Raw genomic sequence first — 23,968 nt, 5'->3', positions numbered from 1 at the left:
CCTTGCTTAATGTGGATATTCTGATAGCTGGAAATGTTAGGTGTTGAAGGGATTGTTCTATTATATATAACATTAGCCTTTCTCAGGGCATCTGATGAGGTTTAGACTCCAAGGCTGGGTGTAAATTCAAGTTTTATGTTTCTTTTATTTGCTTCTGAGCAAATTTGATAAAAATTCCTACATTAATTTTACTTACTCCGTATCTTTTTACATTTTGCTGTTCTTTGTGTTTTGTTTTCTCAAATCTGCCCTCTACAAGCCTAACTGTGATGATATCTTTTTATTACACAAGTCCCTTGATATTCTAATTTTTAAACATCATTTCTATTGGTTCCATAATTCTGTTTCATCCTTTTCAAATAGTCCCTCTGTTAACTCTTCTTTCTCATCTTCAAAGAATTATTTAATTTTAAATTAAAATATAATTGCATCATTTCCCCATCTGTTTCTTCCCTTCAAGTATTCACATTTCACCCCTGCTCTCTTTCAAATTCATGGCCTCTTTTTTCGTTATATATATCCTGCTAAATTCTTTCAGTATTGTTAATATATGTATATATATATATATATAGTTTTAAGGTTGACCATTTGGTATTGGATAACTAATTAAGGGGCTTATCCTTGGGGAAGACTAATTCTCCATTTCTCAGAAGTCATTAATTTTCTGTATGTCTTCATCCAGGTGTGGGCTCCTGTTGGAGATTGATCTGATGCATGTTACTGACCCTTAAGATCTGATTACACCTAGCTCTTCTGTTTGTAAACATGCTTAAGACATATCTGATTGGTTGATCAGACAGCTTATACCTGGACAGGGCAGAATGGGGTAGGTGTGGCTGAGGTTCCTTGACTTTGGAGGACAGGGAAGATCATGGGAGATGGAAGAGAAGAGAGGAAGAAGGAGGATGGGTTAGCCTGGAGAAGAAACCACGTGGGGCTTGGAGGGAGAACTCCAATAACGGTATGTAAAGGCCCAGGTGAAGACTAAAAGCAAGTATGTATAAGATTATGGATGGAAGATAGGATGGTTAAGGAGGATGGCATTGGTTGGGGACTGGGAGTTGGATGGTGAAGTGACTCAGACAGTTTAGGTAGCAATGTGTGCCTGGCCCAAGGTAAATAAGGCAGTTAGTAAAATCTAACAGGTGTCTGTGTCTTATTATTTGTGATAGTGGGTTAGAAAATACTGCTGTGATAATCTTAGAGCTAATAATAAATAATATATAGGCCACACCTTTCTATTATTTGCTACAACAGCACTCCATGAAAATTTCCTTTGCCCATATTGGTAATATTCGTATGTCATTTGGTCTTGTCCTTGTTCAGGTCTTGTTTAGGCATTCCTAGTGTTGAGAGGCCAGGGGTACAGCTCCCCTATCATATCTGGAAGACAAAATCTTGCAGGAGACTGCCTGGTCCTCTGGATCATACATCTTTCAGTTAACTCTGCCACAAGGTTTCCTGAGCCTTAGGCAGGTTATGTTATATATGATAATTGGAGCTGGGCACCTTGTTGTTGATCCCAGGTTTAGAATATGGGACTGGTTCAGATTGTCTACAGCAGCAAAGTATTTGCTTGTTGCAGGCTCTGAGAGGGGTTCTTTGCCAGCTGCAGATAGTTCAAATCTGAGGACTCTGGAGAGGGAATAAATGCCAATGCCCAGGGAGAGAAAGAGGGCTCCAAGATAGAAGAAGGCTGATGCTGCTCCTCCATGCTGCTCCTGATTGCTGTTGATGCAGTTGGATGACAAATTGGAGAGATCCTGAAGTGAAGATTGGACTTTCCCCAGGAAACCCAACAACCCTAACCATCAGGAAGTAGCCTAAGAGAACTACACCTCCTCTCCCTACTAACCTTTTTTCTCTCCTACCTGATATTGGGATGTTGGAAAGAATTAGGTTGGAGAATGGGGAAAGAGCCATAAGAAACCGAAATAAAATAGTATAAAAAGTAATGCTAAAAGCACACCATAGTTGTTCTCTGTATTTTGACAATTTCTTTATTATTTAAGATTGTATACTTAAACTGTGTGTGTGTGTCCACAGGGCTGTGGGTACTCATGTACATGTATGGCTGATCAAGAGAAGGTCAGATAAAAGATCACCAGTATCATTAAAAAAGGAAGAGGAAGAAGAGGAAAAGGGAAGGTCAGATGTTAGCTTTGGGTGTTTTCCTCAATCAAATCTCCGCCTTAGATACAGCCTCTCACTGAATCTGAAGCTCACCAAGTGGCTAGACTGACTGGCCAAGAAGCCCACAGGGATCCTCCCACCACCACCTCCCTAATGCAAGAATTAGAAGCATGTGCCATCATTCCCATCTTTTTACATGTGTGCTGGGGATCAGCGCTTATGTCTTTGTGTCTGTGTGGCAAATGCTTTATCCACTGAAGCATTTATTCAACCTCCTGTTCCTAACCTTTGCACTTAAAAGTAGTAGTTGTTTTCCCATCCTGACGTCTTGCTTGTGACTCATTCTTCTATCTGTCATATTTAAATCTACTTCAGGTTGAAAATGCTTAAACCTCATAGTTTCTCTTAAATTGCTAAACATTCTACTAAGATTCCAAAACAAAGGAAAAACATATGTAGGTATATTGGATGTTACATTATTGCTACTCTTTCTTTAATGCTCACTACAAATCCTTCCTGGGTAGTCACAATAATACTTGTTAAAATTATTTGTATACTTAAACTTCTTTTCTGAGATCTGGATCCATCATTCAATTACTCGATTAATGTCTCCATTTTAATGCTTTGAATGTTTTCAAACTAAACATGTCAACCATGTGACCTGTTTTTTTCCATCTAAATAAATAAGGCCATTAGACCCTCACTTAAACTTTGTTCTTTCTTACCCCACTTGTGACACTCAGCATCAAGTAATGTTGATCCTATCTTTATCATAAGTCATTGTGATAACATCTCTATTGGTTCCTTTACATCTTCTCAGGCTCTTATTCGTGCCCTTGTCAATGATGCTGCCACAGAACTATTCCATAACCTTACAATAAAATTAGAAGCTGGGCTCAGTGGCACACATCTGTCATCCCAGTACTCTGGGAGGCAAAGGCATGAGATCTCTGTGAGCTCAAGGCCAGCCTGGTCTGGTCTCTAATAAAACTGAAAAATGAAGACCATTGTCCATAAAGCTCTACATACACCAGTCTCTTTTCCAAGTTATACTGTGTGATAAATAAACGAGTCAATGAATAAATTATTTATTTAGGTTACAGATGCTTTCTTTTTTATATTTATGTTTTACAGAGTGTAAACACTTGATTGTTTTGTATACTATGATAGACTCAAACCTGCTATGCAGCTCAGGAGGATCTTGATCTCTTGATCTCTATCTCTGGAGTGTTGAGACTCCGTGTATGGGATACCATGTTCAGTTTATGCAGTGCTCATGACTAAAACCAGAGCTTCTTGTGTGCTAGGCAATGGAGCTACAACCCCCATTCAGAAACATTTCGCCACATAACTGACATCTCTGCATTATGTAATCTGTTTTATTTCCCATATTGTATATGACTCAATGAATAAAATAATTGATATAAAAATGAATTAGGATATCAGAAATCACTCAAATTATTAGTCTTCAAAATGTCTTTACCTGAACTTATTCCTATTCTGCATATCCAATCTTCATCTTTCGTGACCATGCTCAAAGTAAGAATTGGGAAGTTTTTCCTTCAAGTGTGGATTTTTTTTCACTGACCACGTGCTGGTCAGATTTTTGAAAGGTAAAATGGTGACTGTACAGTCCATTCTAATGTCTGTAATAACTATTTCTTTGGAAATATTTTTTTCAGAATGATGCAAGCCTCTGTCTAATCCATTTTTTTATGGTTGGTAGAGGGAGCTTCTCTAGTCAGTGATTATTTCTTTCTTAATGTTACAGCATCATAGATAATGATTGTACACTTGAAACCATCAACAATTTCAAATAAGAATATCATTATGCCTAAGGGAAAGCGTTCTCCTTTCTGGAGTGGTGGAGGGGAGAGGGTACAGGCACTTATATAAAGAATTGGCATTAGCTGGGCATAATGGTGCACACCTATAATCCCAGCACTCTGGTAGGCAGAGGCAGGCAGATCTCTGTGAGTTTGAGGCCAGACTCATCTACAAAGTGAGACCAAGACAGCCAAGGCTACAAGGCTACAGTCTTGAAAAACCAAAGAGAGAGAGAGAACTCGTAATGATTATGAATAGTCAATCAAACATCAGAAAGCTGGGATCTGCATTGTAGTTAATAATCCAAGCATATTTCTGCCCTTTCCTTTCCCCCGTGTAAATTAGAAGTGTAGAGTCTGCTTTTGTGTAAACTTTCCCAGAGTCTGGTAAAGGATCTTACTGCAGCTATGCAATCATTGTAAGAGATGGCAGAGGCCACAGATGTAGTTCAATCAGTAGAGTGCTTGCACAGGATACGTGACACCCTGAGTTTGATAACCAGCACCACATAAAACAGTTACGGTGGCATACTTTTTGCAGTGGGCAGGGAGAAGCAAGAGAATAAGAAGTTTCTGGTCACTGCTACACAGTGAGTTTGACATCACCGTGGGATGCATAAGACTACCTATAAAAAATAGTTATAGCATTGTGATTTGTTTTAAGTTGTTGGGGGTGGAGAGTTAATATCTCTAGCGCATAGCTGTTGTGATGTATATTGGATAGCTTTCTTTTTTTTCTTTATTAATTACTTTTTATTCATTTTGTATCCCCCCTGTGGTTCCCTCCCTCCTCCAGTCCCAATCCCTCCCTTCCTACACCCTCTGCATGCATGCCCCTCCCAAGTCCACTGATAGGGGAGGACTTCTTTTCCTTCCTTCTGATCCTAGTCAATTAGGTCTCATCAGGAGTGGCTGCGTTGTCTTCTTCTGTGGCCTGGTAATGCTGCTTCCCCCTCAGGGGGAGGTAATTAAAGAGCAGGCCAATCAGTACATGTCAGAGACAATCCCTGTTCCTATTACAATGGAACCCACTTGGATACTGAATTGCCATGGGCTACATCTGTGCAGGGGTCTTAGGTTATCTCCATGCATAGTCCTTGGTTAGACTATGTCAATTTTGTTCCCTCTTTTCTCCTTCTTCTGATGTCCAGCCTCTTTGCCTTTCTGGATAGGAATTCAGTATTTTAGCAAGGGTCCTCCCTCTTGATTAGTTTCTTTAGGTGTACAGATTTTAGTAGGTTTATCCTATATTATATGTCTATATGAGTGAGTATATACTGTGTGCATCTTTCTGTTTCTGGACTGGTCTAACTGGAAGTCTACATGTAGAAAAATGTAAATAGATCCATACTTATCACCCTGCACAAAACTAAAGTCCAAGTGGATCAAAGACCTCAACATAAAACCAGACACGCTAAACCACTTAGAAGAAAAAGTGGGGAATACCATTGAACTCATTGGCACAGGAGACAACTTCCTGAACAGAACACCAACAGTACATGCTCTAAGAGCAACAATCGATAAATGGGACCTCATAAAACTGAAAAGCTTCTGTAAAGCAAAGGACACTGTCCTCAAAACAAAACAACAGCCTACAGATTGGGAAAGGATCTTTACCAACCCTATATCTGACAGAGGGCTAATATCCAGTATATATAAAGAACTAAAGAAGTTAAACAGCTTAAATCAAGTAATCCAATTAAAAATGGGGTACAAAGCTAAACAGAGAATTCTCTGTAGAGGAATATCGAATGGCAGAGAAACACTTTAAGAAATGTTCAACCTCATTAGCCATCAGGGAAATGCAAATCAAAAGGACCCTAAGATTTCACCTTACACCCATTAGAATGGCTAAGATCAAAAACTCAAGAGACAACACATGCTGGAGTGGTTGTGGAGAAAGGGGAACCCTTCTCCACTGCTGGTGGAAATGTAAACTTGTACAACCACTTTGGAAATCAATGTGGTCCTTTCTCAGACAATTAGGAATAGCAATTCCTCGAGACCCAGCTATACCACTCCTAGGCATATATCCAAAAGATTCTCAAGTACACAATAAGGACATTTGCTCAACCATGTTTGTAGCAGCCTTTTTTGTAATAGCCAGAAGCTGGAAACAGCCCAGATGCCCCTCAGTGGAGGAATGGATGCACAAAATGTGGTATATCTACACAATGGAATATTACTCAGCAATAAAAAACAAGGAAATCATGAAATTTGCAAGTAAATGGTGGGATCTGGAAAAAATCATCTTGAGTGGATAGCTTTCTTAATTTATTTTCATTCATGTGTATTTTATGTATGTCTATGAGCTTCTCAGATTAGAGACAATTGTGGGATGCCATGTGGGTGAAGGGAATTGAACCCAGGTCCTCTCAATGAGGAGCCAGTACTGTTAAACACAGAGCCATCTCTCAGAATGGATAGCTTTGAAATATGTATTCAGTACATACAAGGCAAAGCATGGGGAGAATACTAAAGCAGAAACACAATAAGTTGCAGTGCAGTCTTGCTTTTTGTTTCTGTATAACTATGAATAGCCTATGAATCTCTCGTCTCCTGTGCTGCATTATGTCTCCTGTGCTTCCTCTATTCATTAATCATGGGTCAAATAAAAGAGCAAAATGGAAGCTCAATTTAAAATGTATCCTATTGTGTTGGATTCATGGCTCAGGAGTCAAGAATACTTTTCCAATCCACCTGAGAGGAGAGGATGGAGGGGGCTATGCTTGGATGCAAAGTGAATAATGATAATAATAATGATCACTTTTCCTTGTAGAGAACCCAGCTTAGATTCTTAGCACCCATGTGGTAGCTTACAACCATTTGTAACCGCAATTCCAGGCATAGGAAACCCTCTTCTGACCTCTGAGGGTACCAGGCATGCACATGGTGCACGTGTGCAGTATGCAGACTGCTTCTATACATACCATAAAATAAATCAGTTTTTAAAAAGAAAATTCTATTGGAATATACTATGTGTGTTAGAGTATATTGTCACTTCAGAAACCTGATCTCACTCATCTTTCACATTCACTCTCAAAGATAGTTGAATGCTAGTCTATTTTTCATTTTATGCTAAATAAACAAATTTGCCCATCAATTTGCAAGTGACAAAGGAATGAAAACTAGGAGGCTAGTAAACACAGAACAATAACGAGACCTCCCAAAGATAAGTCCCACAAATATACAGCAGTTATTAGAATTTATATTGTAATGAAGCAGTTAATGCAGTGCAATTTACATCTCCAGACAGCAGACATTTGTTACCAGCAACAAAAGAGCCAGCATTTATTATCCAGGGATCAAAGTGACATGCCGAATGTTAATATAAATATGGTTCTATTTTAACACAATATGAATCTACTTCAAAGATAAATGAGTTAAAAACCAAAGAAACCCCAATTTTCCCACACAATTCTTTAGTTTTGTAAAAAAATAAATAAAAATTATTTTGTACAAATCAGGGTGGATAAAATGTATTACTTAATATAACGATTTAAATGTGTTAAATCGACCCCCTGTACCTACTTAGTAAGTATGGTGGGGTCTTCACACTAGCAACTTGTTATTGAAGTCCAAAATTTTAAATTTGGCATAGATAGAAGGGTTAGACTAAATAACTCCATCTTTACTTGCCTCAGTTATGGTTCAGTACATAATTAACCCTTTGCAATATGCCTTGTTTCATATAGGCTAATGATTCTGAAATATATGCAAAGTATATATTTAGCAGTGCCCATATGAATGTTGTATTTTACTTGGAGAATTAATGTGTCTTTGTAGTAGGCTAAATTGCAGGAAGTTGTTGATATATGAGCATTTTTATATGCATTAAAATAGAGTACCTATGCATGTAAGTGACCTACCTGTTCATGTCTCAGCTCACATGCAATTTGAGAGAAAATGGGGCATGGCAGGGAATTATTAAGTCTGTATTTTTCACAGAAAAAGAAACTTAAATTATGCCCACTGGTTACTCTAGCTGACTTTTAAAGCAGTGATATGCTAATGAATACATTTGAGAATATGATCTACTTGAATAGAAATGGATATTTTCTTTGCTTCACTGTCATGAAAACTTCAGCTTATTCTCTCAAAGATTAAATACTGTGTCAGTTACCATAATGACACATCCATGTGTGTTATATTATTTGAAACTGGTGGATCATGTTGCTATTCTGGCGTGATCTCTGCTGTGTGCCTTGGTTAGCATTCAGTTAAGATCTGGATCCCACAGGGGCTGTTGTGATGAAAGCAGGTGGTTGTTTTCTTGGTGAGCAATCTCATCATAAATTAGGAATCATCACCCAAGGCAGTGCTTCCAAAGCAAGTTTAATATTCTGAAATTTAGGGTGGAGAGGTTAGGTAATGAGCAGGCTGTGTCTTCATCCGTTTCAGCAACAAGGCATTAAGGAGCTGGCTGTTCACTGCCAGCTTCAATATTTATCTGGCCACTGGCTTATCTACTGTAAAGTGCATTCAAATACTGTGGACACAAAAAGGAGAACCTGGAATGAGGGGATTACCTGTGTCCTTAAGTTCGTGGGTATATTGCCAGTCTTGGGGAAGCCCATGTAGAGTTAAAAGTCAAACATTCTGAAAGTCCATGGAGTCAGAATATTGAGTATAAGCACAACTTAAGCTACCAATATGTATTCCTCTAAGAGTGACTTTGCATTTTGGAAAATATAAAGCCCAAAGTCCTACCCAATTCTTAGCCTACCTGCTAATTTCTTCTGGGTGGTGCAGAATGCAGCTGCTCTCTCTGATGGGGCACAGTTGTAACAGGTGTGGCAGTCTGCTGCTAAGTTTAGTTCTGCATGTGGGGATTTCATGCTGTGCAGCCCCTTGGAGAGGGGAGCACTGGCAAATGACTGTGTATAAAAGAAGAACGCACTTGGGAATTCCATCACCATGCTAGATTCAGATCACAGTAAAGGGGCCAATCAAAATTAGTTACAAACTACAGAGATATAAATATGCCTGGCACAGGTGCCATAAATTTCACATCCATTCCATTTTTTTCGACACCACCTCGGTCTCTAAGGGAGACTCCATGAAATTTGATGAACATGCTTTAATTACAAGGAGCAACTGATTTTTTTTTTTTAAATTATGAGCAGGTAAACTCTAAAATAGGTATACCATTTCTTTGGTGGCAAAACTATGACCAATTTTACAATTTCTACTTTGAAAACGTTGCTTGTCTCCTTTGGTTTCACTTTGGAAAGTCAAGTTTGTTTTTAAATTAAATTATCCATTACTGGCACGCTAGTGCTACTGATGAGAATGGAAATTTTCAAAATATGTTTTTTTGTATATATAATAAGTGAAACACTTCAGTTTTTGGCAGGGACCAGTAAGAGAACATTTTCTGGGAAAGACAAATGTCACATTTGAGGAGACTGATTTTATTAAGAATTTGTTGAAGGGTAACCGTTAGTCCTATCCTCCTTGGTATCAGTTTGTCTTATGTTCATAGCTAAAAAGTGATGATGAAATAGCTCTCTGAACAGTTTTCAACAAGAAAAACATGAGACTCAGAAATCTGGCATGCTTTGGTCAAAGTACCAATTATTCTGTAACAGAATCCCAAGATTATTTCATTTCTGCCTTGAAATACACTTGGGTCTTCTTCGCCAAGTCCACCTTCAAATCAAGTTCAGATTTACGTGCACCTCAATCATGGCTTGCCATATGGAGGGAGAAAAATAAGCTGCATGTGTAATGTAGAAGTCCTTATCATGGGAGCAGTTTGACTTAATTTTTCCTCGATTTGGAGGCAGCTCATTATCCCAGATTATAGTAATACATCTGTCATTATCCAAGTTTTTAAGAGTCCAGTAATAGTAATAGTACAGATATAATATTCACCTCTTTCTCATTCATCTGAAACTTTCGGCAAAGTTTCTCTTTAAAACGTAACTGACTCATTAAATACATTTCTTCTTTCATTTGGGAGAATGCCGATGGCCTATGATGAGCAAAGCATTGATTTTTTTTTTTTTGAGGCAAGGTTAATGATCTCTATCATTCACCTGTGACATGATTTTAGCTCTATGTTAGAAGATGTCTGTATTATGCATGAAGCAATTCTCTAGGGCTAAAGTAATAAGTTAAAGCCTGCCATTTTCTTGGAGGTCCTCACAACTTTTGAAGGTAAATTGTTGTTCTTGCAGCTCCAGGAATCTTGTGTTTTCCAACTGCTGCATATGAATTTTTGGTTACTAAGGAAACCTGCCAGCCCAGCTAGCTGCTCTTTTCCCATGTTCCTTTAAAAGAATGACTCTCAAGCCTTTTAGAGGTCCCACGAGCACAGTCAAAATGAAGAACAATGAACAGAAAACACGAGCAGCTTGTCGTTACATTGAAAGTCTCATGAACTAAAGTAAGCCTTCCTGTAAATCAACATGCCAGGGTTTGCTCATATTTGTCAAGTCACGCCATCTTCCTGACTTTATGATGTGGGAATTCGGCTCTGCATCTCCACATCTGTGAACTGAGGAACACTCTCTGTGCTCTCAGTGATGGGTGAGATGACATGTTTAAGTCGAAGCAACATTGTGAAGAGCAGGATGAGAAGAATGGCCAGGAGGCTCAGGAATAATCCCACATACATGTATAGGTTGGAATACTTGTCTGCAGTGCTGTCAACCTCTGTTGCCAGAGTGGGAAAATGAGCCCTCCCAGTGAGATTTCCGTGATACTTAAAATGCACTTCCGTCATCGCTCAAGGCTTGAGCTGATCTTTGCTTCTATTTAATTTCTAGTGCCCTTGAGGCATCCCACAGTCACTTAGCCTGTCTGGCAATGTATTGTTGGTATTTAAAAATCTGATATAGAAGAAATTAGTAGTGTATAAGGCAAGAACACAAGGGTCTTTTAATTGGCCAATTGTTCCACTTCCCTGCCCTCTAGCAAACAGCCCCCTCCCAAATAGGTTTATCAGAACGTTTTAGTCAGTTTAGATAAATAAATATATTAACAAATATATTAATAAATCTTCAATTTTCACACTCTGAGTCTTACGCTGGTGAAAATAAATATGGTGAAACTGCTTTATAATACTGGCACGGAGACAGGAATCTCTTAGGGTATTATATTAGACATCTGCCTTTTTTTTGTAAAAGGATAAAAGGCTCCTTTTTTATGCACAGCTCATCTAGATCTGCACACTAATGGTGTAGATTTAATTGGGTGCTTTTGTGAGGTGACTTGCTAAAGGGTTTTGGATATCTCTGGCTCAGCATATCTGAGTTTTCAACCCCTTTGCCTGACTTTTTCAATCTTCCCTAAGGTTGGAGACTGTAATGCCCAGCTTGAAGGATATAAGAATACAGGGCAGGAATTGCCTACAGCTTTGTGGCCATCCCTTGTTGTAGGTTACAGGGAAAGTGTTGTTGCATTCACTGACTCTCAAGAGAAGGAAGAGGTCTCAGAGATGCTGGCAACAGGCCAGGGTTCAGAGAATTCAACTGTTAGGATTCTTCAACAGATTAATTTTCCTGAAAATAGATAAAAGAGAGAAGAGTTCAATTATCAAAAAATAGGTGGAAAATTATTTTGAAATACATATAAACATATACAGTGCAAAGTACTTTGCTGCCGGAAAAAAAACAACAAAAAAAACTGGCTTTAAAATAAAGAAACATAAGTTTACCTAGTTTTAAATTCTTTTTTGCTATGCAGCAAATGGCCATTAAAAGATGAAAGAACAATCATATCACTTACTAAACTGGAGCTAATTATTAGGCTACATTAGTGTAGTGTTTTTCATGCTGACTGATTATGGGCTTTATTGGGCTCTCTTATTATTATACAGATCCTGATCCCCAGTCTAGATTTTTGGATACTAATCTTCCAAGTATGACTTTAGAGATTTAAACTTTATTGGTCTGTGATGGGGCTCAAGCAGTGAGCTTTTAAAAGCATTTAAAAGTAACTGTAAATTGCAACCAGGACTGAGGAACACTGGAAAGCTGGCTATTGAAACAAAGACCTGAATTTCAAGATTTGGTTTTCAGTCTCCAGGTTCCAGTGACAATTGTCACTTTAATGAATCACAGAAGGTTCAGGAATTCAGGCTTCTCTAATATTGTTCTTGTTCTTTCTCATTTGGGCTTGTGGTGTGAAGATATTCATTTGATTCAGTGTTTAACCAAAATAACTTGGAGGGTATGCCTATTCTGAGTAAATGACTATATCCTTCATTATGAGGCAGGGTAGAACCTTGTCCTTATTGTTAAAAATCTTTTGCTGTCTGAAGAGAATGGTTTTGCTTGCCATTTCAAAGATTAACGTAGAATATAAGTAACTAAAATAAATAATAGAAAAAAACCATAATTTGTCACACTTCTGTAGGCAACTGCAGAAGATTGCTGGCAATGTACCTCATTCTATCTCTTTTTTAACAGATCTAATGAATGTTAATAGAAATAGGTCCAACCCAGGAACTCCACAATGAGTAAATATATCTAGGCACAGGGGTCTTTTCTGAGACTGATACTCCAACCATGGACCATGCGTGGAGATAACCTAGAACTCCTGCTCAGACGTAGCCCATGGCAGCTCAGTATCCAAGTGGGTTCCCTAGTAAGGGGAACAGGGACTGTCTCTGACATGAACTCAGTGGCAGACTTTTTGATCTCCCCCACCCCTGATGGAGGAGCAGCCTTGCTAGGCCACAGAGGAGGACAATCAGCCAGTCCTGATGAGACCTGATAGGCTAGGGTCAGATGGAAGGGGAGGAGGACCTCCCCTATCATTGGACTTAGAGAGGAGCAGGGAAGAGATGAGGGAGGGAGGGTGGGCTTGGGAGGGGGTGAGGGAGGGGACTACAGCTGGGATACAAAGTAAATAAACTGTAATTAATATATAAAAAAGAAATAGGTCCAACCATCACATTACTCGTCACTGAGTTTTTCCCACATTTCAGTTTGAGTTTATATTCCCTAATCTTCATTGCCACACTACGTATGATTCACATGCATCTTAGTCTCCCTGCTTAAAGCCCCTATTTCCCACACAGAGCCACCTTGCTCATAAGAAATTAGCAAAGGAGAGACAGTGGCACTATTTACCTTATCTTTGATGCAATGGTCTAGGGTAGATATACTTAAAATTCTGTTTTTTGATTTGGGGTTATCTGGGATCAATATCTAGAATACATATTCTATGGATGTGATTCTCTGAATATTGATCTTTGGGAATGAGCTGTTGCTTTCCCTCTAGACAGCTGATCTGTTTCATTGTTTACTTCAAGGTCTTGGATTTTTTAAAATTAAAACATTGTTGCATAATATATTTAGATGACATTCCTTTCTCTTGTCTAATTTCTCCCAGATCCTCTTCACCCCTTACCCACCCAACTTCCTGTTTTTTCTCCCTTTCTCTGTCTCTCTCTCTCAAAAATCCCAAAAATGAAAAATGAAAATCAAAACAAAAACTTAGAGACAAAAATAACAAATCAAAGTAAAACAAAAAGTGCACTCGAACACACCTATGTGCACACACATACACACACACAGTGGAGTACATTTTGTTCTGGTTAACTCCTCCTGGGCATGGAGCTTAACCTATAGTTTGATAGCCATATCAAGTGACATTCCATTGGAGAAAACCAAATTCTTCCTTTTCCAGCAGGTATCAATTGCTAATAGCTTTTTGGTTTGGGGCGTGATCCTGTGTCTACTTCCCTTTCTTAATGCTGGGATGTTGTCTGATTTGAATATGTACAGGCCTTGTGCATGCTGTATTTGTTCTTACCTCCAGTACCTGAGAATCTGACCTTATGTTCTTACAAGGCTTTTGAAGATGTAATCAAATTTAATGAAGTCATTGTGTTGGCCACAATCCAGTGATTGATGCCCTAATGAAGACCAAGCAGAGAATGCAGTGATGTATGTACAAATCAAAGAATGCCAATGATTGCCAGCAAATACTGGAGGTTAGACAAAGTTAGGAAGGATTTTCCCTAACAAATTTCCAAAGATGCATTTCTCAGTTGATACCTGGATTTATATTAATGGCAGTCTAGACAGCCTCCTGGATTAAGTGAATACATTTTATTTTCGAGACAGGGTCTCACTACTACATAGCCCTGGCTGACCTGGAATTTGCTCTGAAGGCCAGACTGTTCTCCAACTTGCAAAAATTCTCCTGACTCTTCCTTCCAAGTGCAAGAATCTAAGGCTTGTGCCACACACATAGCATCCATTTCTGTCGTATTTACACACCCAGTTTATGCACCTGTGTTATGGAGCCTGTAGAAAAGAAACACGCATAATAATCACCCTGCAGCCCTGGGTTTTTCCTGATAATATTTCTTTTTTAATTGTTTTATTAATTACAGTTTATTCACTTTGTATCCCAGATGCAGCTCCCTCCCTCATTCCCTCCCAATCCCACCCTCCCTTTTCCTCCCAAGTCCACTGCTAGGGGACATCCTCCTCCCCTTCCATCTGACCCTAGCCTATCAGGTCTAATCAGGACTGGTTGCATTGTCTTCCTCTGTGACCTGGCAAGGCTGCTCCCCCCTCAGGGGGAGGTGGTCAAAGAGCAGGCCAATCAGATTATGTCAGAGGCAGTCCCTGTTCCCCTTAATAAGGTACCCTGAGATGCCATGGGCTACATCTGCTCAGGGGTTCTAGGTTATCTCCATGCATGGTCCATGGTTGGAGTATCAGTCTCAGAAAACACCCCTGGGCCCAGGTATTTTGGTTCTGTTGCTCTCTTTGTGGAGCTCAATTCCCCTCCAAAAAGTCTTTCTATCCCCCCCCCCCCATTTCATAAGATTCCTTAGTGGAAGTTGAAAGATGATTCTTCACCAGAATAATGCACCAGGAGCATGCTAGTTAAAATGCAAATTCCTAGGTCATTTCCCTTGAGCTCTGGTCAGAATCCCCAAGGACAGGACCTTGAAATTTCTGTTTGTAGCATGTTACCACTTAGTTTCTAAGCATATTCTTTAGGGAATGCTTTTGAGTCATGGCTGTGCTTCAGGATTACTTATTAAGCTTCTGAAATGTGCTCTCACATACACAAACTCTCTCTCTTTCTCTGTCTCATATACACACACACACACACACACACACACACACACACACACACACACACAAACCCTGTAGAGATACCAAATCATTCATATTATATGGAGGGTATACTGCTTAAAAACTTCACAGGTGATCTTAATATGCAGCCAAGACCTAGAAGCACCACTCTACAATTAGAACAGAGCACTTCAAATTGAAGACTCTTGACAGTCACAGGAAACTCAGACAGAAACATCTTTTGGTCAAAACGTTCCTTTGGGTATTAAAGGTCCTGTTTGTCCTAAACAGGTGTCATTCTGAACACCTTGCTTTCCCAACCAACCTCCTCCCTGTGCTTTCTTTCACCAAGAGTGCTACAGTGGCCTAGAGCCAGTCTTAGAGATATACATCTCTTAGTTCAAGAGGTAGAGACAGGAGAATTGGAGTTCAAGGCCATCCTCAGCCACATGGGACAATTAAGGTCAGCCTGGGCTACATGAGAGATATTACAACCCTCCCACAGTGGCAGAGGCCAGGGAGGACCATAGACAACAGAAGAACTGATACTCTCCTAGAAATAAGAGCTTCATACATTTCCACCTTTGACTATTATAAGTTACTTTTCCATACACCTTCCAGATGAGAAGCAAAGCAACAACAACAAAACAAAACAAAACAGAACAAAACAAAAAACTAAGTGTTTGCTATATATTAAGCCAAGTGGGAAAGAACTCAATAGCACTTTAGTATCTTTTTGGTTGCCCTTGTAGTTAAAATATACAGGTCTTGATCAATGATGTGTCCTCACTTTGGCACTCTGTCATCATTAGTTAATTCACGTTTTTTGTTTGTTTGTTTACTAAGGGAATGCAATGCACAATCATAGACAAATGCCTTTGAACAAATGTCAATTGCAAGAGGACAATCATTAAGACGTTTTCATCATCTCACCCCCATCTAACTCTTTCAAACATTATCCAGTACCCAATACATTGATTTTTGTTCAGCAACCTGTGCATAATCAATGTTAGTGTGATTTTTTTGAGTATTTTTTTAATTTTAATATAATTTATTCAGTTTGTATCCCAGATGTACCCTCTCCCTGATCTCCTCCCAATCCCACCTTCCCTCCCTCTTTTCTTCCCATGCCCCTCTCCAAGTCCACTGATAGGGGAGGCCCTCCCCCCATTCCATCTGATCCTAGCTTATCAGGTCTCATCAGGAGTGGCTGCATTGTCATCTTCTGTGGCCTGGTAAGGCTGCTCCCCCTTCAGGGAGAGGTGAGTGTGATTTATTTTTAAATTTGAAGAAAGTCTAACCAAAAATATATATAAAGAAAATGAGAGAATAGTATATAGAAATTTTTCAGCCATAAAGAAAAGGAACATAGTTATATTGGTTCCACAAAAATGGATCCAATTAGAAATATCCACAACAAACAAATTAAGTTAATCTCAGAAAGACAAATATCATGTTTTCTCTTGCCTACAAGTCCTAGAATTTTATATAGACACAAAAATCACATACAGAGAGAGAGAGAGAGAGAGAGAGAGAGAGAAAGTGAAACTTTAGAAACAGTGCTGGTATAGGAGATAAATGTTCACTGTGTGTGAAATGTTTTGATGTAACATAGTACCACACACAATGAATATATACAATGATGGGAATGTAAACTTGTACAACCAGTTTGGAAATCAGTCTGGCACTTTCTCAGACAATTAAGAATATTGCTACTTCAAGATCCAGCTACACCACTCCTAGGCATATAACAGAAAGATGCTCAACCATACAACAAGGACATTTGCTCAGCTATGTTCTTTGCAGTTTTATTCAAATAGCCAGAATCTGGAAACAACCTAGATGTCCCTCGACTGAAGAATGGATACAGAAATTGTGGTACATTTACACAATGGAATACTAATTAGCAATTAAAAACAAGAAAATCATGAAATTTGCAGGCAAATGGAAGGAATTAGAAAAGCTCATACTGAGTGAGGTAACCCAGAAGCAGAAAGACACACATGGTATATACTCACTTATAAGTAGATATTAGACATATAATATAGGATAAACATACTAAAATTTGAACACCTAAAGAAGCTAAGCAAGAAGGAGGACCCTGGGCAAGATGCTCAATCCTCATTCAGAAAGGCAAACGGGATAGACATCAAAAGAGAGGGAAAACAGGGAACAGGACAGAAGCTGACCTCAGAGGGACTCTCAAAGACTCTACCCAACAGGGTATCAAAGCAGATGCTGAGACTCATAGCCTAACTTTGGGCAGTGTGTAGGGAATCTTATGAAAGAAGGGTGAGATAGTAAGACCTGGATGGGACAGGAGTTCCACAAGGAGAGCAACAGAACCAAAGAATCAGGGCACAGGGGTCTTTTCTGAGACTGATACTTCAACCAAGGACCATTCATGGAGATAACCTAAAACCACGGCAGCTCATTCTCTAAGTAGGTTTCCTAGTAAGAGGAACAGGGACTGTCTGTGACATGAACCCAGATGATCACCTTCCCCTGAGTGTTGGGGGGCAGCCTTAACAGGCCACAGAAGAAGACAATGCAGCCAGTCTTTATGAGATCTGATAGGCTAGGGTCAGATGGAAAAGGAGGAGGACCTCTCCTATCAGTGGACAAGGGGAGGGGCATGGAAGGAGAAGAGGGAGAGGTGGAATTGGGAAGGGACAAGGGAGGGAGGGTGCTATAACTAGGATACAAAATGAATAAATTGTAGTAAATTAAAAATAGATTAAAATATTTTAAAAACTGGTAACAAGAAAAATAGAATTCAACATTAAAAAATAAATGTCTGACTGTGTTTGCAAAAAAAAAAATAGGTGGATATTAGCCATATAACATAGGATAAACGTACTAAAATCTATAGTCCTAAAGAAGCTAAACAACAAGGAAGACCCTAGAAAAGAGGCTTAATCCTCATTCAGAAGGGCAAACAGGATAGACATCAGAAGTAGGAAAAGACAAGGAATAGGACAGGAGCCTTCCACAGGGGGCCTTTGAAGGACTCTGCCCATCAGGGTATCAGATCAGATGCTGAGACTCAAAGGTAAACTTTGGGCAGAGTGCAGGGAATCTTATGTAAGACGGGAAAAAAAAGAAAGACCTAGAGGGGACAGGAGCTGCACATGGAGACCAGCATAGCCAAATTATCTTTCCTGTAGAGACTGATGAATCAACCAAGGACCATGCATGGAGAGGACCTTGACTCCCTGTTGAGATGTAACCCATGGACTGCTCAGTCTGCATGTGGTTTCCCTTGTAAAAAGAGCAGGGCCTGTCTCTGACATGAACTCAGTGGCTGGCTCACCCCTGGCAAGGTGGCTTAACTAGGCCATGGAGAAAACATTTGCTCAACCATGTTCGTAGCAGCTTAATTCATAATAGCCAGAATCTGGAAACAACCCAGATGTCCCTCAACTGAGGAATGGATACAGAAACTTTGGTACATTTTCACAACGGAATACTACTAAGCAAAACAAACAAACAAACAAAAAAAAAAAAACAAGGAAATCTTGAAATTTGAAGGCAAATGGTAGGAACTAGAAAAGATCATCCTGAGTGAGGTATTCCAGAAGCAGAAAGACACACACGGTATATACTCACTCATAAGTGGATATTAGATATATAATATAAGATAAACATACTAAAATATGTACACCTAAAGAAACTAAGCAAGAAGGAGGACCCTGGGTAAGATGATCAATCTTCATTCAGAAAGACAAAGGAAACGAACATTGGACATAGGACGAGGGAGAAAACAGGCAACAGGAGCTTACCATACAGGGCCTGTGAAAGACTTTACTTAGCAAGGCATCAAAGTAGATGCTGAGACTCATAGCCAAAATTTGGGCAGAGTGTAAGGAATCTTATGAAAGAAGGGGGACATAGAAAGACCTGGAGGGGACAGAAGCTCCACAAAGATAGCAACAGAACCAAAAAATCTGGGCCTAGCAGTCTTTTATGAGACTGATACTGTAACCAAAGACCATGCATGGAGATAACCTAGAACCTCTGCACAGATGTAGCCCATAGCAACTAAGTCTCCAAGTGGGTTCCTTTAGTAGTGGGAATAAGGACTGTTTCTGACATGAACTAAGTGGCTGGCTCTTTGATTGCCTCCCCCTGAGGCAGGAGCAGCCTTGCCAGGCCACAGAGGAAGACAATGTAACCAGTCCTGATGAGACCTGATAGGCAAGGATCAGATGGAAGGGAAGGAGGACATCACCTATCAGTGGACTTGGAGAGGGGCATGGGAGGAGATGAGGGAGGGAGGGTGGAATTGGGAGGGGAAGAGGGAGAGGGCTATAGCTTTGATACAAAATGAATAAACTCTAAGTAATAAAAGAAATTAAAAAAAAAATCAAAGGTCTCCTGATGAGACCTGGTAGCCTAGGATTAGATATTAGAGGAGGAGGACCTTCCTTATCAATGGACTAGGGGAAGGATATAGATGGAGGAAAGGGAGGGCGAGTGGGACTGGGAAGAGATGAGGGAAGGGACTACGGCTGGGAATAAATAATAATAATAATGAAGAAATAAAAATATATATGCAAAAAAATATAAAACGTTTTTGGCTCATTGTAATGATTAACTTGTTATTTTTTTAAGATTTATTTTATATATATATATATATATATATATATATATATATATCTGCATTTACATCTGCCAGAAGAGGGAATCAGTTCATATTATAGATGGTTGTGAGCCACCATGTGGTGGCCAGGAATTCATCTCATGACCTTTGGAAGAGCAGACAGTGCTCTTAACTACTTAGCTATCTCTCGGAGCCCCTAACTTATTATTTTTAGCCTATGTTCTATTAGTATATGATTTAGCTCTGACTACCTATAATAATATGATGATAAAGGCCAGAAATTGCTTTGAGGCTTATTGTCATTGCACTTTCCTTCCTTCTCTTTAGCTTGGTATATAAGATTATCAATATCCAGGATGCCTTTAATTCATTCTAATAGCCTCCTTTTCAGTAATGCTTACTCAACCTAATTCTTTGCTTTCATGTTCTTATTGCAGAAATTTCTTCTACCTTTAAATAATTCTGCATAGGGAAATACTATTTGTCTTGAAGTTTAAGTTTATGGAACTGACCTTGGTTTCTCACCCCAATATCAATTCCCACAACATTCCTCTTCTAGAGGAGTTAGTCTTGGCTAATATTGCAGATCATCTATTTGGTATGTTTTACACACTCCTTGATGTTCTCATACACAATCCATATTTATTACATAACTCTTTTTACATTAGGTGATCAAAAATAACAAACACATAGATATGACTGAATTAGTGCATGTACTACTGAACACTTGCAGAAAAATACAGCCCTTTCTTTTTTACTGATTTAGTTGTAAATATAATTGTCCTGTAGCATTGATTACAGAACTCCATAGCCTGCAAACATGCAAACATGCTCAATATCTTATGTATAGTGGTTTGGCTACTTATAATTCATATATATATATGATATATATATATATTTATGATATATATATATCTTTCTATATACTTTAATCCATCCAGAGATAAAGTGTACTACCTAAAACAAAGCATACAGTACATAAATTATTATACTTATATTGAGGGAACTAATGAGACAAAACAAAAAGTTGTTTGATTAATTAGGGACACATTTTTTAAAAAGTATTTTGCATCTGTAGTTGGTTGAGCTTGCAACTGGATGGATTCACAAACTCAGTACCCTCAAATAATGAGAACTCACAGCACAACCTGGAGAAAATGCCTCCCAGTGGCTTACGACGTAGAGGTTAAATTGCAGATTATAATATAGAATTAAAGGAATAATAACTATTATAAACTCTATTTCAAGTGTACATTTTTTAAAAAATCCTACATGGATGAATTACATTTCTTCTCTCTCTCCTTTTCTCCCTCCTTGTCTTTGGTTGCTATGGGGATTGAAACTAGAATCTCGTGCATGCTGGTCAATTGTTGTACCAACTCACATTCTCCAGCAGTTAATTTTTAAAGTTTAGAAAGTACAACCATGATTACATGAGTTTTGGTAATGAATGAGAGTACATTTCTTGCCTCCTTTATCACTGACCATACATTTTCCTTAGGTGTGAATATTTATTAAATTCTTATCAGGATTCTATGAAGCTTGATGAAAGTTAGATAACAATGATGTCATTCACAACTGTCAGTTTTGTTAAATGTTTGCTTTGATGGTTAGGAAATAAGTTATATAAGTTTTTAAAACCTCTGTAGTTTGTAGGACAACAAATGCCTGTGTCAGTTGAGAAAGGTGCATCAGTTTCATTTCTAAAATTCATAAAGGACTTTGAATTTAACAAATGAAAACTTAGGGTTCATTGTATTGCCACTGTGGTCCCGTATCTGTGACAAATTCTCATAAAATCTTTCCAAATATCAATGCTGTGGTTCTTTGCTAATTAATTAATGAATAATTAATGTATTGCACAGATAACAAGATTTCTCCCTGAAAAGCTCTGTACCATTTGAAAGGAAAAACAAAACAAAACAAAAAACAAAATCCCATAATAATTCTATCTATTCTGGAGGTCTGATTATTGTGGAATATAGATTATTTTCTTGTTCTGTGTTTTTTTTCTAGAAATCATATAAATATGATTTATCTGATTAATTAATTTTAGTCATGTAAAATGTGATTGAAAGGTGTTGCTGACTAAAGATAAGAATCAACAGTGGGCATAAAAGACAGAGGAGAGAGAATGAGGAGAGAGAGAGAGAGAGAGAGAGAGAGAGAGAGAGCGAGCAGAGTTGCCAAGGTGGGTTTAGATATGAGGGATGTGGGGGAGAAGAGGTGGGAAGAAATGAGTTCTTGAGATGAAGAGGAGGAAGGGAAATAGGAAAATATTGGGAAAGGAGAAAGGAAGAAGGGAAAGGGAAAAGAGATATTTAGAGGAAAGGGAGAAAAAGATTAATATAGTTAATTGGCAATGTCAGCACTTCTCATATAAATAAAAATACTCAAGAGTGACATGAATGCAACTTTTGTTTTCTATTACATATTTAGTCATTAACTTGGTTAACAACATTCTTGGTAATGAAACTCTTGTATTTTGTTATGAGATTTGGATTGCTAAATTTAGTGTATAAAATTTCATAGGAGTAAAATGACATACACTCTTAGAGCATGAAATTTTCTCCTTAAAACAAGGAGAGAATGTGGCAATTTCTTTCTCTACCCACCCCAAGAGGGACCACAAGCGTGAGACTTATTTCTAATGAAAGTAACAAAGTTCTATACAGGACTACAAAATCAGAATGACATTTATTCAGACAAACTTTATTCAGTGCCAATCAAATTCCAGGCATTAAGGTCAGCACTGGAAATACAGAAATCACTGTAAACTTATCCCTGTTTTAGTTGTTGTGGTGGCCTAGTAGCGATTTTCTTTCTTTCTTTCTTTCTTTCTTTCTTTCTTTCTTTCTTTCTTTCTTTCTTTCTTTCTTTCTTTCTTTCTTTTTTTTTTCTTTTACTGATATAGTTCTGAAAAGGATCCAAGGGTAGTTCCTACATGCTACCTGCTATATAATTTCAGAGCTGAAATCCCAACACAGAAACAGGGAAGAAAAACAATCAGTGGAAGAGTTTCAAAAGCAAGTTCCAGCTGTTAACTGGCATCACTTTTAAGAGTTAATGCATTCTGTTTGCATGTATCTGCTTAATGAGGGACCGGAAACTAAGGGAGATTGGTACTGTTAGAGTATCGAGTTTCTTATCGCTCATGAAAAACCAATGTCAGCAGCGATTACTCCTTCAACGGTTGGAGACATAAAGTAATAAGCTTGCACAAATGGGAGTCGTTGTATCTTCTGCCGCAGATTGTAAAGCCCGTGTGTTTCACCTGCTGGTAAATAAAATTCATGCTCACTCCCAGCGTGAATAGCATCATTGTACTTCCACATATTTCTTACCTTTTCTGAGTCACAGAACGAGTGGGGCTGGCCATTTAGATAACCCCTTTGAAGCTGGTGCCGGCAGACAACTTGTTCAGAAGCATCTCTGGAGTATCTGGAAAATAGTAGGAAGGAAGGAAGCCTTGATGCTCTCCCCCCTCCCCCCACCCCCCAAAAGAAACAGGACTCTTTCAGTGCAATGTGTGCTTTCTGTTTTATTTTCATGAAACACCGTCAGTTAGTTACTCAAGATCCCCGTAAGCACTTACCGCTTCGGAGTGCAGTTTCTGATGCCCGATGCTGTCTCTTCTAAGCTGCAAAACGCACTGAGAAGTCTCTGGAGCCTTAGAATAGAAAAAGCCTGAATTGGTTACGTCCTCGGTTCTGGTTCTGCCTTTGCAGCCAACAGTTCAGCTAATGCAGGAAAAGGTGGCGATTCAACTCTGCTTAGCTCTGCCCTAGAGGTGTGGAGCCCCAGAGGGAGGGAGGAGATAAGAGAGCAAAGTTTGTAAGAGCCTTTCACTTTAACTCTTTCAGGCCTCCTTCGCTGACTCTGTGGAATTATCACTGGCCTCCTCTCTTTATAAAAGCTGCTCCATTTGCCATTTAAGAGGATCACATCTCTTGTTCAATTGAAGAGATTTTTTTCCTCCTAGCTCTCATGGCAATATGGGTTAGAATGGAAGCATGCCAGAGTGTGGTGCTATTTAAATAATTCCATCTTTACAAACAGAGTGAATGCATGTATATGTTTCTGACCTTGGGGAACTTCTGTTAGGTATCATGTTAATAAATTTAGTTTGAATATAATGTGGAAATTAAATAGCAACCTGTTAACAGTTAAGGCTAGAAAGTCTTTGAAGAAAAGGTACTAGTTCCATTAGAAATGAATCATCTACCTGTAGTTTACATGATCTATCTTGTATATACTAGAAAGATTAGCAATTATTAAAGGCCAAATGTGCATAAGGCATTGAACTTGGAAAAAAAAAAAAGCAAAACTTTACTTTCTGAGCAAGCCACTTGGCA

The 23,968-nt window shown here is 38.7% G+C and overlaps 1 protein-coding gene across 1 annotated transcript; it reads right to left on the bottom strand.

Moving 5' to 3' along the window:
• Window positions 1-8,276: 8,276 nt before the first annotated feature.
• Window positions 8,277-23,481, bottom strand: Sertm2 (serine rich and transmembrane domain containing 2). The gene is made up of 3 exons (XM_060374841.1): window positions 23,209-23,481; window positions 22,958-23,054; window positions 8,277-11,467 (listed from the first exon to the last, which is right to left on the bottom strand). The coding sequence occupies exon 3, from the start codon at window positions 10,687-10,689 to the stop codon at window positions 10,420-10,422; it is 270 nt and encodes an 89-aa protein (XP_060230824.1). The 5' UTR covers window positions 10,690-11,467; window positions 22,958-23,054; window positions 23,209-23,481; the 3' UTR covers window positions 8,277-10,419.
• Window positions 23,482-23,968: the final 487 nt, after the last annotated feature.

Source organism: Meriones unguiculatus, chromosome X, assembly GCF_030254825.1.
Source record: "Meriones unguiculatus strain TT.TT164.6M chromosome X, Bangor_MerUng_6.1, whole genome shotgun sequence".
NCBI lineage: Eukaryota > Metazoa > Chordata > Mammalia > Rodentia > Muridae > Meriones > Meriones unguiculatus.
This window is presented reverse-complemented; position numbering and strand designations above follow the sequence as displayed.

Coding starts and splice junctions, on each gene's coding strand:
- Sertm2 (XM_060374841.1), bottom strand. CDS start 10,689: ATGACGGAAGTGCATTTTAAGTATCACGGAAATCTCACTGGGAGGGCT.